Source organism: Pogoniulus pusillus, chromosome 30 (genome assembly GCF_015220805.1).
Source record: "Pogoniulus pusillus isolate bPogPus1 chromosome 30, bPogPus1.pri, whole genome shotgun sequence".
Lineage (NCBI taxonomy): Eukaryota > Metazoa > Chordata > Aves > Piciformes > Lybiidae > Pogoniulus > Pogoniulus pusillus.
Window position 1 is genome coordinate 5,888,600 of NC_087293.1, and position 18,870 is coordinate 5,907,469.

An 18,870-nucleotide genomic window follows, 5' to 3' on the forward strand; every position below is an offset into this window, starting at 1 on the left:
CTCTTTCCTATTTTCCAAGAAACCAAGACCTCTTCACTGTTCTCTGCCTTCATTTAAGGGCAGCATCTCTAACCATGTAGCTCACTGTAATAAGGTTGCTGCATGCATGTGTTTTCCAGGAAGTTTCCAATAGTACTCCCTGTGCTGATGGCAAGAACTGTCAGCAATCAATTGTTTTCAAACAGACAGGGATGCACACACAGCCTCTGCAAAGGGTTTGTTCTAAACCTATACTTCATTTATCTTTGAAAAGGAAATGTTTAGCAGAATGTGCTAGTTTGAGCCTAGCTAGAATGTTCTGGTGAGAAGAGTTAGATTGTAGGCTGTGAAAAGGAATCAATGGTGATGTCTGCTTCACTCATAGGCTTGCTGAGATGTATAAGAACAAGAACATAAATATAGATAAGGGAGTTGCTCTCTGTCTCTGAGGCTGCATGAACTTCTCTCTCTAACCTAACTTGCTGCCTGACTAATCCATCTGCTTCCTAACCCTCCTGGCTGACCCTCCAAACTCACCTGGAACGTAAGGCAAAGCCTGGGGTAAGGTAGAGGGGTGGAAGGAAAGTGGAAGAGTGGTTGGCAGCCCTTCCTGGGGACTCTGGTTTCTGGAAGAGCTGTTGTGTTTCTGTATTGCCTTTTCAACTTGTATATCTTCACTGAGAGAGTCATTGGACACTGGAATGGGCTGCCCGGGGAGGTGGTGGAGTCGCCGTCCCTGGGGCTGTTCAAGGCAGGATTGGACGTGGCACTTGGTGCCATGGTCTGGCCTTGAGCTCTGTGGTAAAGGGTTGGACTTGATGATCTGTGAGGTCTCTTCCAACCTTGGTGATACTATGATATTTCTGTCTATAGCTGTAGATATTGTAAATACCTGCTTGTATATTGTGCTAAGCTGTAAGTATAAAGCTTCATTCAATTTCCAACTGGCTTAGTTTGGGTGATTTTCACAAGGAGGGAGGGGCAGGTAACACCCAAACCATCACACAAAGTTATGTCCTTGTGCCTATCTTTGACCTCTGCCCATTGCTCGTGCCAAAGACTGAAGAGCAATCAAAGGATTTATCCCTTTGCTACCCATTCCTAGAAGGTGTTGGTTGGTAGATGCTGGGGACAGCCTATGCTAATAAATTGAATGCAAGCATTTCTATTGTGGACAATTTATTGCCCACCCACCTTCTGCTCTCTGCAGGGAATACCCACATTTCAATACATACTTTGATTACAGCCCTGATTGGCATCACTGCCAAGTGTCAGGCTGAGCCTGGAAGCGAAACAGGACAGAGCACTTAGAGAAGCAGGCTACTGAGATTCCTCAGCTCTTACATGATCCCAAAAGTGACCTAAGTAAGGAAGGAAATTAAAGAGCCTGCCAAAATGGATCCTTTTTGGAAATGCAGACAGCAACTAAAGCAGGCTAAAACAGAGCTTCTTGGTTTTTTTTTTTTCTGAAGCTCTTGAGATTTTGGGTAGGTTTTCATTTACTTGAAGCAGAAATGATTTAACTGAATGGTGTAATATTAGTATGCTTTGTAAAATGAAACACTATAAGTATCTTCCACAGTACAGTGCCAAAGGAAGGCAATTGCAGATGGCATTTAAGCCTGAGGAGTCAGTCCTTTAATTTTCAGGACTAATGAATTCCTGACTAAGGAAATTTCTGAGCCCAAGAGCTCATGGTGGGACTAATGCATGATACCAAATTAACCTGTGAAGGCAATCATAATTTGTCAAGCACAGGTAGCTATCCAGTCCAGGATGGTGCTAGAAAAGGTTGGCAGCACTGTGACATTTTGGGCATGATGGAATCTCCACAGTAATGAAGAGAAAAAGACCAGGGAGGAGTTAAAAAAAATAATTAAACCAAAATTGCTTAGAATCACAAAGAAGGGCTCATGGAGATCATAGAATCACAGAATCAACCAGGTTGGAAGCGACCTCCAAGCTCATCCGGTCCAACCTAGCACCCAGCCCTGTCCAATCAATTAGACCATGGCACTAAATACCTCATGCAGGCTCTTTTTTGAACACCTCCAGGGACAGCGACTCCACCACCTCCACCACCTTCCAATGGCAAGGCCTGGGCTGCTGAGAAGTGCTGTCTGGTTAGAAATCAAGCCTTGCCAAACATGACATCATTTCTTGCAAGAATTGGCAGAACTTGCTTGCATATCCTACCAAAAAAGCCCCAGAAGCATTCCCAGTTCATTTTACAGCCAAAGTACCATCTGCACATCCTGCTGATAAGTGTAGAAGTGCCCCAGGGCAGAAACATCTGCTATTGCTTCCTCTGCCATGGAGCCCTGCTCTTGAACCAACACCACCAGCTGCACAGAGTCAGGCAGGCCCCACAAGACAGAGCAGCATTGGCTGCCCTGGGACTTTTTATTTTGAACTTCAGACATTCAACTCCTGAGTACCTTGTGCAACATCTCTTTGAATATGAGAGGGAAAAAGATCTCAAGTCATTGCCCTGATAGCTGCTTACCCTTGACCTTTACTGAAGCTACACAGCATTGCTGTAGCCAGGTGTTGGATGGTTGCATTCCCTGGGATGCTTTGCTACTGATCTGCCATGCTGCAGTGTAGAATCCCATGAGGCTGGATGATGCCTTTCCTTTCCTTATCCTCCAAATTCTGAACAGCTCCAGTGAAACCAAACCAGTTTGTTTTCTGAGCTAGCTCATACCTGGGGCTGTTAGCATAGAAGATTTCATCTCAGCATGAGGAGAAACTTCTTTACAGTGAGGGTGACAGAGCACTGCAACAGTCTGCTCAGATAGGTTGTGGAGTCTTCTTCTCTGGAGATTTTCAAAACCCACCTGGATGCATTCCTGCTGTAATATTCTGTGATTCAGTTTCAGCATTCTGGTGGCCTTATCAAGTGCTGAAGTGCAGCAGCTTCCCAGATACCAAGAAGCAGAGCTCTGAAGCTCATGGATTAATTTGTTAGCAAACATCTCTGGCTCCTTGAACAGCTCAGGCAAATGGAAATAAAAGAGAAACTCAGGCCTCCACGTGGTTTTGAGCTTGAGACTTTCCAAAGGCAGGCAGCTCTGAAATACTTGCGTGCTGAACTGGCAGCTTGCATCCCAGGCACTAGGACAGAAATCAGTAACAGAGCTGCAGGGGTCATGGTGAAAACTCTGCCTGTGTGAAACTGCACACAAGACCAGGATTTCTCACCTGACACAGGGAATGCCTGATGACTTTCTCCACCTCGAGGCTGTTTCTTGGGTTCAGTTTTGCCTTTTCTGTTTGTTGGTGGGTTTTGTGGTTTTGTTGTTTGCATTCCTTTGGGAGTCATAGAATCAACCAGGTTGGAAGAGACCTCCAAGATCAGCCAGGCCAACCTAGCACCCAGCCCTAGCCAGTCAACTAGACCATGGCACTAAGTGCCTCAGCCAGTCTTCTCTTGAACACCTCCAGGGATGGTGCCTCCACCACCTCCCTGGGCAGCCCATTCCAATGCCAGTCACTCTCTCTGTGAAGAACTTCCTCCTAACATCCAGCCTATACCTACCCCAGCACAACTTGAGACTGTGTCCCCTTGTTCTGTTGCTGGTTGCCTGGGAGAAGAGGCCAACCCCCATCTGGCTACAATGTCCCTTCAGGTAGTTGTAGACAGTAATTTGGTTTGGTTGGTTGTGTTTTATTTTTAAAGGCCATATTTCAGTCACCCTCAGTCATTTCCCTCCCCCATCCACGTTAAAACCCAGCTGGTAATTACAGATGTTTCAGAGTGGTGAGGCTGTGAAGCTGGAGGTCCAAAGCTGGTGGAAATCCTGCACTCAGCACCAAGAGGCTCTGCTGAAGCCTGTCATTTATCGCCTGAATGGAAAGAGTAACATCCAACACAAATATTTGAACTTCTCTTTGTTCCTGGCAGGGCTCTTGCAGTCCACACACGAGCAGATTGCTTCTGTTTTTGCTGGGGTGGGAGAAGCAATAGAGACAGAGCTGGGCAGGAGCTGAATCTAGCAGACAGGAGCGGCAGATGCTGTTCCCAGGACTGTGCTCACTTGCACAGGGCTGAAGCACGAGGGTGAGTAGCCTTATTGAGGCAGGATTAGTTGGTTCCTGGTGCCTTTTCCGGGTACAGGTCAAGGATGGTTGTTGATTGGGAAGAGTAGCACAGGCAATAAGCTCCAGCAGGGAAATCCTCTGTCTATGTGGGTATGAGCAGAACTGAACCAATCACTGAAAGGCTCCAGGTGGTCCAAACTTTGATCTTCTTCAAAACTTCTCCAGCCTGCTCACATTCCACTGGATCCAGAGCCAAGCATTAACCACACCAACAGCACCCTTCAAAACAACAACATTTTCCTGTCGTCGTTTCAGAGCAAGGGCAGGACCCACTGGAAAGCTCAGTGGTCCCAGCTGCATGAGCAACACATCTCTGGGTCCCCCATCCTTACATCTGCAACAAATCCAAACACACAGCACTGCTGGCAAAGGGGTAGATTGTCTTTACAGTGTGATTGCCTTTTGTTTGGTGCTCTGGAAACTCATGCAAGATGTTCTCCCATCCTCAAAAACACCCAAACAAAGGCACAGAGGGAGAAGATCAGAGGCCTCCAGCACCTGTGGAGCAAGAGGCCACGAGCAGACCTGGTTTCACTGATAGCACTGGCACACTTTAAACAGCCTGTGGAAAAACAAACAGCCTGCTAGCTGATAGGCCTTATTCCCTGGCTTGTGGCCCAAGGAGGGAAGCTCAAGAGCACTGAGCAAAGGATTTGGGATACAGATCTTAATACAAACACCCACCCATGAGGTGGTTAGTGGCCAGTGAGCTGCAGTTGCACAGGGGACAAGGACTGAGACAAGGAGCACCAGTGAAAGCTGCTGCTCCACTCCCCCTCCTAGTGCTGGGTTTCACCAGCAATCACAAGAAGCTGCTTGCCTCCAGTTTAGGATATGAGTCCCTAATGCCATAACTTGTAATCAATATAAAAGGCAAGATTAGAATTACCTCTGAATATTTCTCCTGCTGCCCAGCCTGCCCCAGTTCAGCATGGTTTGCTAAATTCTGTGCCAGGGGAGATTTAGGCTGGAGGTGAGGAGAAAGTTCTTCACTGAGAGAGTCATTGGACACTGGAATGGGCTGCCCGGGGAGGTGGTGGAGTCGCCGTCCCTGGGGCACTTCAAGGCAGGATTGGACGTGGCACTTGGTGCCATGGTCTGGCCTTGAGCTCTGTGGTAAAGGGTTGGACTTGATGATCTGTGAGGTCTCTTCCAACCCTGATGATACTGTGATACTGTGATTCTGCCTTTAGCTTGTGTTCAAACATAAAATAAAATACATCTCTGCACTTGTGGCCTCAGAAAGAAGTGAAGGAGAAGGTCCAATGGCAAGATTGCCTTTTGCTGCTCTGCCTGTGAAGATAGGCTCAATGAGACACAGCAGCTGCAGACCAGCCTTCTGCTGCAGCTCATTTTCTTCTGCAGTGCTGGGAACAGCAATCCAAAATAGCAGCCTTCACTGAATGCTGTGATGGATCTTCACTGATACATGTTTGAATTATTTCTTGAGCTGTATCAGAGCTCTTCACATCCATCTGTGCCAACGCAGGTGGGTTCAAGTGAGGTGAGAGCCCTGACTCCACACAGAGAACAATACTGCACTTTCCCTCTGCTATTTGCAACACGATTCCAGCCCAGGAGCTCCACTGGGCACACCTGCTCAGTCCAAACAAAGCTGGAGATAACAGGTACATAAACACAGGCACGTTACAAGGACAGACAACCAGTCACACAGATGTGGCTTTTGGTGGAGTCTGTTGGCAACTATTTGTTTGCTCACCCTTAGTGACAGAGAGAAGCAAGAAGGAAGCAGAGCTGAATTACAACTCAGCTCCTCCAGCGCATTTGCAAGGCTTCAAGTAGCGTTACAGCACTTGCTCTGCTTTGAGAGCATGGCAGAGAGAGATAGATCTTAAGATCTGGTAAAGCAGTCCCCTTAGATATTTGTCAAGCCCATTTTTCTTGGTGGCCTCCTGCCAGGAAGCAAGGATCAACATCTCCTGGCAAGTACTTGCTGAGTCAGCTTGCATCAGTCTTCAGGCACTGGCAGAAGGAGAGACACTATCCCACAACAGCTTTGCCTAGGATCTCTAGTGGTGCTGGCTCACCTCACCCTGCCCACGCCAAAGGGATGAGTAGGACAGGGCAAAGCACAAAGCCCTGCACTGGTGGTAACGTGGGAGGCAAGGAAGCCTGCTCTGGCTCTTGGCAGGGTGGACAGCAGTGAGCAAACAGCTCGCCCTTGGCAGTGTAGACAAGAGCATTTTACTTTGCTAATGAAAACCACTTCTGCAGTGGAAGACAGGTGGAAGAGCAGCACTGGGGCAGTGCCCCTTTGCAGCAACAAACAGAAGGACAACAGTCTTGATAGAGATCACAGTGGGGCAGATGATAGATGAGCTGTGCTGACGGAGCGTGCAGAGCAAAGTTCTTCCATGATGTCACTGCTACCTTGCCTGACCCAAGGGTTAAGAATAACAACCAGGCTGCACTGCCTCATGCTGCTAGAATGAAACTATTTAAAGACAGGCTTCCTAAGCACCCTGGCAGGCTCGAAGAGAGGTAGGTAGGTCCCATCAGTACCCCTGAAGGAGATGGAGGCCAGTCAGGACATGCCTTCATTCCTACAAACTTGGCAAGGGATGCTAAGTGCTTGGCATGTGCTTCGCAGACTGGGATTAGCATGGGCCCCTCAAAGCTCTACTTGCCTAAGCATGGCTTTTGCTTAGGGGGTTTCTGATCTCACTTGTTTGTTCTAGTTGTACATGATCCTGAAACCTTCCAGAGCCAACAGAGATGAAAGAAGTGCGTTCCTGGCGAGCTGCTCCCTCCCAGGACAGCTCCCTCTCCTCCAGTAGAGGGCTCAGCACCCTACACAAGGCGTTGTGCTTTCCGTGTGGCTGCAATAGGATCCATGCCTTGTTTCTGGATGAGACCTAACGCAAGCTGCACTCATGTGACAAAGACAGCTCAGAGTCCATGTTCCCCTCCCCCCCATTCCCCATGACAGAAGGAGGGATATGTGGGAGAGTGGGGACGAGAAGACTGTGGAACCGCTTGCTAAGCACTAGAAATCCTCTCCTCCCTGTGAAGTCAGATATCTGCACCACTCTGAGGCACAGGCACTTGATGGCTCAGGACAAAGAGCCACTTGAGCACCTAGAATTACAGCCGAATTTCTCCACTCTTCTCCAAGGTCTCCTTACACGCAGGCTGGGAACTCTGCTGCTGTCCAGTAGGCACATCTGGGCAGATGTTTTAAAGCAGCACCACAGGCATCTGTCAAATCCCATCAGGCAGATCTCCCTATTGTAGGTGTTGGCAGGTCACTCCGGCCCTGCTTTCTCCCAATTCATACTCTCAGGTCAGACTGTTGAAGATTCACCAAAAGCAATGTGGTATTTCTGATCCTCGTGACCTTTATGCTGAGCTCTTGCTACCCTCTGACGGGTGGTGGTTTGCTACACGGAGATAAGAGAAGCTCTCTAACCGCAGGAGCTGGAAGATCCCTAGGATTTTCTGTCCTAAGAAAGCCTCAAGTGCAGCCTGACCTGTACAGTTTTGCAACGGGGAGGGAGAACTTCATTACAGCAGGTAAGGAAAAAAGTAGGATGAGCAGAGCAGAGCAAAAAGGGAGGGTGAGAGCAGATAATTGCTGTAAAACACAGAACCCGTTGCTTCTGCATGCTCGGGAAGTTAGAGCAGGTAAAGAGTCTGTGTTGAACATTAGTGATGATGTTTCAGATAAGTTCAGGCACAGTGATGCAGATAAGTGGGGCAAAGATTTACTACTGCTTGTGTGGAAACCCCTCCCTGTGAGATCTGCTCAGAGGCAGAGCTTCAAAGCAGGAACGTGAGCTCGTCACTGGCCACAGTTACTCCATTACCTGGCAACTTTGGAAACAAGCAAACCCATCCCAGTGCTGCCTCCTCCCTGCTGGCGTGCAGGAGCTGGTGTGTGCAGTGTGGAGCTGTCACCCAAGTAAACATGGAGTAGTGGAATGAGTTCAGAGGAGTTGCAGGAAGCAAGATAGTCATAGGGCTTTAAGACAGCTAATTATGGACAACTGCCACATGAAAACCACTCAATGCCATATTTTTCTATTCCTTGGATAAATGCAGTTTCAGATGCAGAATAAGCATCAATTTCTCAGGCTGGGAAGAGCAAGGACACATGATCAGGGAGCTGCCCTATAACCACTGAGCTCCACAGGGAAAACATGCCAGAGGCCATCCTGCCACAGCTCTTTCTGCAGTCCAGGTGGGGTGGGAAGAAAGTAGTGCATTTCCATCCTTTGAAATTAAATGGCATATAAACAGGCTTCTCCAATCATCACCTTGCTTCTCCCAAATCCCTTCTCTTGTTCTAACACAGAAGAGCAAACCAAACATCTAATCTAGAGCAACAGACCATCTTACTCCCAAGGTGGAAGCTGCACAACACATTGCCTTGGTTTGGCTTGTCAGTGGTGGGGTGGGAAAGCCTTTGCTCAGGATATGTGTTTCTTCACATGAAGCCAAGGGACAAACTGGCACAACCCAAGCAACACAACCCATAAATCTTGAGACAGTTCCTTATGAAGTCTTGTCCTCACCATAACAAAGTGGCCCTGTTATTAATGCAGTTCTACTCCTGCCAAGCTGTGCTTGCTGAAAGCTGCTCAGAGCAGGCTTGTGTCTAGTTGCTTTTTTTTTCACTGGTTTGGATGTGCAATCAAGCTCAAAGCCTTTATAAACAACAAAAAAACCCCAAACCCCAAGCCCCAGATTCTTCCCTATCATTGAGAAATAAGCCTACCACAGCTGGCTACTTACTGCTGAGTTAGAGTTTCACTGCTGACAGAATCATAAATCCCAGGGGTATAGGATTTGCTTTTTCAACCAAGGTCCAGAATTTCGGGTGGAGGACAGGGAGCTGCTCTGGCAGCTCCTGTGGTGATTTTGTTAGTGTCAGGAGGTCAGTAACTGCTTGTACTACAGGGGATCCAGAAACAGCCCCTTCACTTCCCCATCTGCAGCCCCAGCACATGCCTGCAGAAATCCTTTACATACCATCCAGCTTTAATGCCTTCTCCTATTCTTAGTCCAAACTGGTCTTCTTATAGGCTATTACTCAACTATGCACTCCCTGGGTTTGAGTGTCCTATAGCCCTCCCCTGACCTGCTCCAGCCCCATGAGGCCAGCCAACTCCCTCTGTCTAGAAATTTCAGAGAAAGGCAAGTAGGTGACCCACAGCACTGAGCTTACCAGGAACTGCTGGGACATAGAGAGCCAGGACAAACTCCTTTCCTCTGGACAAAGTAATCCCTCAGGCTTGCTTCTGCTGCTCACAGCAGTACCAGGATCAGCCTTGGATGGTACATCATGGTCACCTGGCAGAGGGGATGGAAAAAGCAAGGTAGCAGAGCTAAAGGCAGCCCTGGAATTTGTTCTCTCCAAAATAGCCATCTGAGAAACAAAAGATATCTCTGTCTTCAGGAACTGCATCAAAGCAGGAATATTTCAGCAGGAAGTTCCTTCATCTCCAAAAAAGGAAAAAAGGAATACTCCAGAAATTCCTGGCCAGTCAGTCTTTCCTCTGTGCCTGGCGAGATCATGGAGCAGATCCTCCTGAAGGCTTTGCTAAGGCATAGAGAAAATGAAGTGGTGCCAACCAAAATGGCTTCACCAGGGGCAAATCGTGCCTGGTGAACTGGCTGGCTTTCTGTGATGAAGTTACAGCATCAGTGGATAAAGGAAAAGCAACTGATAGCATTTACCTGGACTTGTGGAAAGCATTTGACTGTCCTGCATGGCTTCCTGGTCACCAAGCTGGAAAAAGATGGACTGGAGGGGTGGACCACTGCTGGATACAGTGTCCAAATGGAGGCCAGTGACAAGTGGCATCCCTTAAGGCTATGGGTATATTGGGCTGAGCCTCACCACCTGCTCTCCTGGCCCACAGCTGTGCAAGGGTATTTTCTGGTGAAATTAGAGGCAGGGGAGGAAAATGTCAGTGTTCTAAAGCAGAAAGTCCCAATTTAGGAAGTCCCTCTAGGGTTAGGTAAGGGCTCAGCTGAAAGGGGATTATGGGAGGCAGAAACTCTTTATACCACACACACTTGTCTCATGATTTGAATCAACAAGTCAAAATGAGTCTTGAGAACTTTATTGTGCTTCTCAAGCTGTTTAATCCCAGGGTCTTGTCTGAGTTGTCTCATTACAAATGTTGCTTTTAAATTCAGGCATTGCCATGGCTTTGTTGTTTGAAAACTGCTCCTGCCCTCCTCACTGTCTTTTTTTAACCTTCTTTCTGTTAGCAAACCAGAAAATTCCTGGATCTGGCTGAGCCTGGGGAAGGGTGGGAGTGAGAGCCAGGAAGAACCTTGACTAGGATCTTGAAGCCAGACTTGCAAGCACAGCTTCCACAAACTCAGGTTTTTAGCTTTCAGTACTTGTGGGTTCAGATGGCCAGTGGCCTCCCCTTTGAATTTCCATCCCTCCTCTTACATAGGAGGATTTAAACTCTGAAACAGTATTACAAACGATGGTGAAATCTCCAGGCTGGGAGAGATAGCACAGGAATAGGATGTTCAGCTTATTTTTCTGGGGGGTGGAGGTGGCTTTTCCAGCTAAGACTAAGGATCTTGTTGCCCTGGGAGTTTGTGGATGCCCCCTCCCTGGCAGCGCTCAAGACCAGCTTGGATGGGGTTTTGAGCAACCTGCTGTGGTGGAAAATGTCCCACCCATGGCAGGGGGGTTGGAACTAGATAATCTTTAAGTTACCTGCCAAACCAAACCATTCTGCGATTCCATATTGTTGTGGAGGAGATCTGGCTCAGGGACTCTGGGCAGAGACAGAGGAATCCTGGCCCAGGAACCGTGCCAGGGAGCCCGGCAGGAGGGCATCAGCATTGGTGAGGAGCACAGAGAGCACACGCATGTTCTACTGCCCTCTCTAAGCGCTGGCAGCAGGGCTGTGGGGCTGGCGGCAAGCGCTGTCTCTACTGCCCCTGCTGCCCGTGTCTTTGCCAGCTCTGTCTGCTGGCTCTCTGCGGCCCATGTCTTTGCTGTCTCTCTCTGCTGCCCGTGTCTGCTGCCTTTCTGCTGTCTGTGTCTCTCTTTGCTGCCCCTAGCTCTGCTGCCCGGGCCGGTGCCGTCTCTGCCTCTCTCTGCTGCCTGTGCCTTTGCCGTCTCTGTCTCTCTCTGCTGCCCGTGTCCGCTGCCTTTCTGCTGCCTGTGTCTCTCTTTGCTGCCCCTATCTCTGCTGCCCGGGCCGGTGCCGTCTCTGTCTCTCTGCTGTCTCTATCTCTGCTGCCCGTGCCAGTACCGTCTCCGTCTCTCTTTGCTGCCCGTGCCTTCGCAGTCTCTCTTTCTCTGCTGCCCGTGTCTCTGCTGCCTGTCTCTCTCTGCTGCCCGTGTCTCTGCTGTCTCTGTCTCTCTCTGCTGCCCGTGCCTGTGCCGTCTCTGTCTCTCTTTGCTGCCCGTGCCTTCGCAGTCTCTCTTTCTCTGCTGCCCGTGTCTCTGCTGTCTCTGTCTTTCTCTGCTGCCCGTGTCTCTGCTGTCTCTGTCTTTCTCTGCTGCCCGTGTCTCTGCTGTCTCCGTCTCTCTCTGCTGCCGGTGCCGGTGCCTGTGCCGTCTCTGTCGTTCTCTGCTGTCCCTGTCTCTGCTGTCCTCCTGCGGCCGTGCCCCGCGCTGCCGCTCACCCGAACTCAGCCTGCGCCTCTGACCTCCTCTGTGCCCCGGGAAGGGCTCCGCAGTGCCTGGCAGTGGCACGGCCCCCGTTTACCTCTGGCTGTGTACCTGCTCAGCCCCTCGCAGGGACAGCACCTGGATGTCCCTGGCTCACAGGCTGGAGAACATACGGTGAGCCTGACTCTGGAGGAAATCCAGGAGGGCAAGTTCCCCAAGTACCAGGTTTGTGCTGGGATTTGTCCCTGCTGCCTTTACCTTAGAAGGGATCTACAAAAGTGAATTACAGGATTATAGAATCATTAAGGTTGGGAAAGCCCTCAGAGATCATCAAGTTCAACCATCAGGCTAACACCATGCCCATTACACCTTGTCCCAAAGTGCCATGCCTGCACACTTCCTGAACACCTCCCGGGATGGTGACTGTCACCTCCCTCGGGTGGGCACTGGCTGGGCAATTCCAAATATTCTGTACCTGGTAAGACAGCTGCAGAGGCACCACCTGGGAGCCTTGGGACCTTCATAGACCCCCTAGCCCTGCTGGGCACAGGGTCTCTCTGCTTTGAGCATGAAACCTTTTCACCTATGGACAGACTCCACTTCAACCACAGGGCAGCTTTGCTGGCGGCCAGGGGAACGGCCAAGCAAGCCACACATCAGGAGGAGACAGCAGCATTTCCTGGTCCATCTCGAGGGTTGTCTGGCAGGAGCATAGTTCCAGTTCCTGCTCCATTTCTGATCACCAAAATGCACAACTAAAAGTAGAGAAGGGCATATGAGAGCCTTTCCACAAGCTTTATTTATAAATCACAATCCCCTCTTCCAACCCTGATGATACTGTGATACTGTGAAATAAACTTAGCTTTGTCTCTCATTAACGTGGGTCCCAGCACCACTGTGCCCACACCACACTGGCTAAGGGGATGTGATTCTTGTATCACAGCAGGCCCTTGGTTTGGCTGGAAAGATGCAGCAGCAGTGCTAGCCACATTCCTGCCTCCTCTGATCCTTCAGTTGCAGCTTCTGGATAGTTCTTTTGTGAAGGAAGGGGGGAAAAATAAAGAGAAAATAAAAAGAGTGTCTTCCCCAAGGTGCTGTGCTCTTACCTGGCCTCATCTCCAAGAGGGACCTGTAACATGCTGCCGTTCATGCAGTGTCACCCCAGCAAGGACTAGTAGCCACATCTTCCTGACTTGAAAGGAAGGACAGTGATGTGAACTGAAAGAAAACCCCATCTGCCATGATGGCAACCCACGAGGCCCTGCCCCTTCAGTCTCTGCTCATCCCAGTGGGCAGAGGTGGGATGAGGAGCTGCTTGCTCTGAGCACAGCAGGAACACCAGAGGCAGATTTATTCAGCAGAGGGGCTGCTGTATGGGGAGGTTTTTGGGTTGTATTTTTTTAAAGGCAATGGAATGGCTTAATGGAAGGTTTCTATTGACTCATGCCCCATAAAATCACACTGTAGCTCGTGGTCCTAAAATAGCTGCTCCCTGTGAATTGGCCTTTGACTTGGACTAGGTAAAAAGGCAAACAGCAGAGAGAGAAACTCAAGGTGACAATCTTTTTTTTTTTTCTGTCAAGAGGCAAATGTGCATTTCTTTTGCCCCTCCTGCTGTGCCATGGGGGCTTTGCATTATGCCCAGCCCCATGACAAAAGTCCTGGCTAGTACCAAGGCCAGTGGAGCAGCCTTGGGTCCCAGTGACACTGCCTTCAGCTCCTGACAGCTGCCCCAGGAGCTGGCTCTGGCAGAGGCAGCAAGAGGCACTTCTGCAGGGCAGACAGAAGTGTGTTTCAGCAGCTGCTGCCCATTCCTCTCCTTTAACACCACCAGACTGGGAGGCTCAGCCTGGCCTTCCTGACAATCTCTATCACAGTTCCTGGCAGAAGTTCTCACTCACCATTTTCAAAGACTCTGAGATGCCCAAATTCTACTTCACAATGTGCAGTAGCAGTGAGGAAAGAAAACCCTCAAAACCCAGGAACATCCTAATGCAGCCCTTGACCTTGCTTCTGTCACTCCAAATTCCTGGCAAAGGCTTCAAGAGGAGTTTGAGGCTGATTGTGCAGCATCTCTCCTGTCCATCTTCCCCACAACTGAATGTGCTATATCTTGATCTCTCCCAAAACACAAACCAACATGAAACAGGAGTTCATGTGCATGGGCTGGGCTGGGGCAGTGGGTGTAGTTGCATCTCACTCGGCTGCGTCAGCAAGGTTGCTCCTTGTGTAGAGGTGAGGCTGCTCCGAGCCTCAGCAGTCAGCACTTCACTGCAGGTGGCAGGCTTGGTCTGGCTGAGGACCAGGAGATCTCTGTGTAGGCAGCCAAGGTTTATTAGAGAAACTGTTAAACTCAAATGACTCAGACACAAAGACAAGCTGCACTGCCTTCTGAAAGGCAACAGTGCTTCTGATCTGTAGAAACTGATAGAAGTTACCAGACATTAGTGACCACAGCAGGTCTGACAATACAATGATCACCTTGCAGTTAATCTTAGTGGAGCCAAAGTTCCTTCCTACCTAGTGCATCCAATAGGATGTGTACGTGGTGTCAGCACAAAACTACCACCTCGCCCCTCGCCTTGCCACCGTTCCTCCAGGATGTTGCCATCTGTCTCAGCAGCATCTTTTCTGTTCCCATCCAATCACAGGAGCTCTCTCCTCCCTCCTTTGCTGCGTTCAAACATCCAAAGCAACACATTTCTATGGAACACAGCTAAACTGAGTGTCAGGCTGCTCTATCTTTAACCAGATGGGGGAAATAAGAAGATGCAGAACTCAAAAATCTCTTATTAGACCTTTGAACTAAAATTAAAAAAAAACCAACAAACCCAACCCCCACAAAACCCCCAAACAATCAAACAAACAAAAAAAACCCCCAAGCAAACAAAAAAGAAACCCCACTGTTCATTTCTCATGGAGAATTCAAACCCTTGGCCAGCATGTCCCTAGGAATGTTTTCCTGCTTGCAGCACTTAGCATCACAAGGTCTCTCCACCTCCGTCCCCGGAGCACCACGGCGTTGTCTCCTTCGTGCATGAGGTGTCATAGGGCTGCACACAGCAGTGTCGCTGTCCACACGCTGGTCAGCAGGAGGCTGGCTGACAGTCTGAGCGCAGGGCAAGCCCAGAGGGATGAGGAGGCGGAGGTGCAGGAGCAGACCTCGTAGCCGTTTTCCGAGCGGCTCTCGTGGTGCAGCCCCGGCTTGGAGCGTGCCCCGGTCCTGCTGCTCCCCGCGGCGTCGGGGGAGTCGGACTGCATGTCGCTGCACACCAGCCAGTCTCTAGCGATGGACTGAGGGTACCCAGGCTGGGCCTCCAGGTCACTATCCAGCACTTTCCAGTACTCCTTGCCCCTGAAGAAGTAACTTGCGCCTGCAAAGAGACCAAAGCCCAAAGGGAAGGTGAGTAGCCGCGGGCACTGTCCCAGTGGAAAGGGCACAGGAGCACTCCCTCCTCAGCTGAGCCCAGGGCAGCAATGGCACTTGTGGCACCACTGCTTGTTGCCAGTACTCTCTGTCACTGCAGAAGCACAGTGGCTGCTGGTGGAATGCTCAAAAAAGATGATGCTACACCTGGCTGGGATCACAGTATCATCAGGGTTGGAAGAGACCTCACAGATCATCAAGTCCAACCCTTTACCACAGAGCTCAAGGCCAGACCATGGCACCAAGTGCCACGTCCAATCCTGCCTTGAACAGCCCCAGGGACGGCGACTCCACCACCTCCCCGGGCAGCCCATTCCAGTGTCCAATGACTCTCTCAGGGAAGAACTTTCTCCTCACCTCCAGCCTAAATCTCCCCTGGCACAGCCTGAGGCTGTGTCCTCTTGTTCTGGTGCTGTCCACCTGAGAGAAGAGAGCAACCTCCTCCTGGCCACAACCACCCCTCAGGTAGTTGTAGACAGCAATGAGGTCTCCCCTGAGCCTCCTCTTCTCCAGGCTAACCAATCCCAGCTCCCTCAGCCTCTCCTCGTAGGGCTGTGCTCAAGGCCTCTCCCCAGCCTCGTCGCCCTTCTCTGGACACGCTCAAGCATCTCAGTGTCCTTCCTAAACTGGGGGGCCCAGAACTGAACACAGGACTCAAGGTGTGATCTAACCAGTGCAGAGTACAGGGGCAGAATGACCTCCCTGCTCCTGCTGACCACACCATTCCTGATGCAGGCCAGGATGCCACTGGCTCTCTTGGCCACCTGGGCACACTGCTGGCTCATGTTCGGGCGGGTATCAATCAGCACCCCCAGATCCCTCTCTGTCTGGCTGCTCTCCAGCCACTCCGACCCCAGCCTGTATCTCTGCATGGGGTTGTTGTGGCCAAAGTGCAGCACCCTGCACTTAGAGCTACTGAACTCCATCCCCTTGGACTCTGCCCATCTGTCCAGGCGGTCAAGGTCCTGCTGCAGAGCCCTTCTGCCCTCCAACCCAGCCACATCTGCCCCCAGCTTAGTGTCATCTGCAAACTTGCTGATGACTGACTCCATGCCCTCATCCAGATCATCTATGAAGATGTTAAAGAGGATGGGGCCCAGCACAGATCCCTGAGGGACACCACTAGTGACAGCTGCCAGCTGGATGTGGCACCATTCACCACCACTCTCTGGGCTCGGCCCTCCAGCCAGTTCCTAACCCAGCACAGAAGTTCCTAACCCAGCACAGGGTTAGGAACTTACCCTGTCTTTGTCAGGGTCAAAGAGATGGTTGTAAATAGCAACTGTGACAAAAAAGTTTTTGTGCTCTTTTCAGGGGGAAGAAACAATGAGAAGCCTTACAGCTGGAAAATGAATTGTAACTCTGGGGAAAACATCTCTGTTAATGATATTTTCTGCCTGCAACTGCATATATCCAGCTAAAAATCCAACAACAACAAGCTCAGCGAGGAGCAGAGCAGCACATATTAGGCTAAAATCACTGCAGAACAACATCAACTGTGTTCTTTTAATAAAATCAGATTATTAGGCCCCCCAGGATATTTTTGTTGCCTGCTTGAAATTATGAAGCCTTTTTAGTAAGCAGTATGGGGAGCTCTGGCTGGAAGCCTACCTCCCTCTTCAGCTTTCAAACATCAGAAGCCGTTGTCCTATCTGAGGCTTAGCCATTTATGTGGCAGGCTCAGTAGAAGGGGCTTATAAGCTCAGGTGCAAATAAGGCATTGATTCTTTTTCCCCTGTGCTTTTAAAACCAGAATAGGGACTCACCATCTGACCACCTCATGGCATCATCTAAAGGGCTTGGTATTCCCTTCCACAGGATGGTCTCTGAAGGGTAGCCAGGATCCATCCTCCGCTCGTGGTCATCATAGCACCAGTAGAGATTGTCCTTAAAGAAGTAAGTCTTGTCATTGTGGGCCCAGGAGAAAGCAGCGTCGATTCCTCCCAGTGGCAGACCAAAGTCCGAGATGGGCCGTGGGTATCCTTCCTCCACGTTGTTGTCTTTGAAGACCCAGTATCTGTCTCCTGGGGAAAGGAAAGAAGCACAAAGCAAAATCACTTTTGTTTCGCAACTGAAACCAAAATTGCACTGCAGGGAACTTGATGTTTTTTCATGCGGCAACCCTCAGGGCTAAGCATCCAAGGATGGGGATGGGAAGGCAGCAGCCGGGTGGGGAACCCTGGTCTTTGAATAGTTGCTTTGCTATGTGTCAGGCTGTCCATGGAGCATATCCCCCCTTTGCTTGTGACCAGCTGCAGGAGTGACAGCCCCAGGAGACAAACACACTGGCAGTGTAGCTAAGGCTGTCACTTTTATGCATTTGGTGGTGGCAATTGGGTTTCTGCCTCTTTAGTTTCTCCCCAGTATCCAACTGCAAGGAGCAGAATGCTACCCACAGCTTTTGGGGGTAAGTTGGGCCTTTCCTCCCTGCTGTTTGACTCGGGAGAAGCAAAGTGCAGACCCACTTTAGAAGAGAAATCACCGCACTTCAGCCAGCTAGGCTGAAGGACTTTAAGGGATATAAGGAGGATGTGCAGGGATTGGACAAATCCCACCTGAGCAGTGGACAAGAGTTCAGTGAACAAGGCACCAGTGCCCTGGACAAGAGAGAACTATCAATAGGGGCTTTCTTTTATTGTCTTTTGCTTCCTAGAAATGAAGCACAGCATGACTGGCCACTGGCAGAACAAGACAATGAACTCAGCTCTCTCAGTTCCTACCCAGTCCTCTGACCGCTGGGACGTTCTTTCTGTTTGCACAACGTCTCTTTGGGAACCTGCAGTGTCCTTTTCACACAACCTGCTTTCAAGGCCAGGCTGTTTCCTCCCTGGGTTGTCTAGCAGACCTGCAGAGGCACTTAACCACATGCCCAGTATCAGCAGCAGGAACTCAAAGGCCAGGGTAATTTGTGTGCTTTGGTCTCTGTCCAGGGATCAATGAAACAGTGCTGGAGGGGGAGAACGAGGCAGTATTTGACGTCTGGAAAGAACATCTTGAGTTTAATCTTAGGCAGAACTAACACAAAAATCATGTGTGGCTGTGGAGTTGTAGGAGCAAGACCCAGATGTGGCACAGCTGTAATTCTGGCCTCACAAGCAGCCAGGAGTAGCCCCTGGTCCTGAGCTGCTGGATGTCTGGCCATCTCCAGCAGCAAGAGAAGGAAGCAAGTGAATGCTGCTGAGGTCTGCAGACTTGACTAGAGGGGTCTGGTGCCAGATGTAAGGGATGCCATGCTCCAGCTGCCCCATTCCTTCTGGATTAGTGGAAAGGCAGAGGGTTTGTAGCAGATCTGTGGTGCTCTACATGCAGACAGTCTGGAAGGGCTCCAGCCATGCTTGGAAACACTTCTGCAAACGCAGAGACTTGCACAGGGCATAAGCCATTGCTCCAGCCTTGCTGGAGGAACTGAAACCAAATAATTGCTTTCAGAGGAACTTGGATCAGCACCTCAGAAACCATTAACTACACCGCGCTCGGAGCGGAATGAGTGGGAGACAAAAAGCAGTTTCCAGCCATGGGGCACCAAGAGCTCAGAGGTATTTAGCTCAAGTGCACAAACTTTCTGGAACAAGAGCCAGTGCCTGCCAGGGGCTTGGGTGACCTTCAGCACATGGGTAACAACTAACTGGCAGATAGCTTAGGGGAGACTTGGATATCTGTGTAGGAAGTAAGAGCTAATCTCTTCCCTCCAGCTCTAGTAGAAGAAACTTGTGAGTTGTTGTAAACAAAAGGAGGTTCCTACCACTTC

The 18,870-nt window shown here is 50.0% G+C and overlaps 1 protein-coding gene across 2 annotated transcripts in view; it reads right to left on the reverse strand.

Annotated features, from left to right (window-relative positions):
* Positions 1-14,525: 14,525 nt before the first annotated feature.
* Positions 14,526-18,870, reverse strand: part of MMP17 (matrix metallopeptidase 17) — a 74,031-nt gene continuing 69,686 nt past the window's right edge. For both annotated transcript variants that reach the window (XM_064168391.1, XM_064168392.1), the window contains exons 9-10: positions 16,889-17,146; positions 14,526-15,069 (exon numbers count right to left, since the gene is read on the reverse strand). In XM_064168391.1, the coding sequence (XP_064024461.1) occupies positions 14,741-15,069; positions 16,889-17,146 (587 nt within the window). In that variant the 3' untranslated portion in view covers positions 14,526-14,740. The remainder of the gene's footprint in view (positions 15,070-16,888; positions 17,147-18,870) is intronic.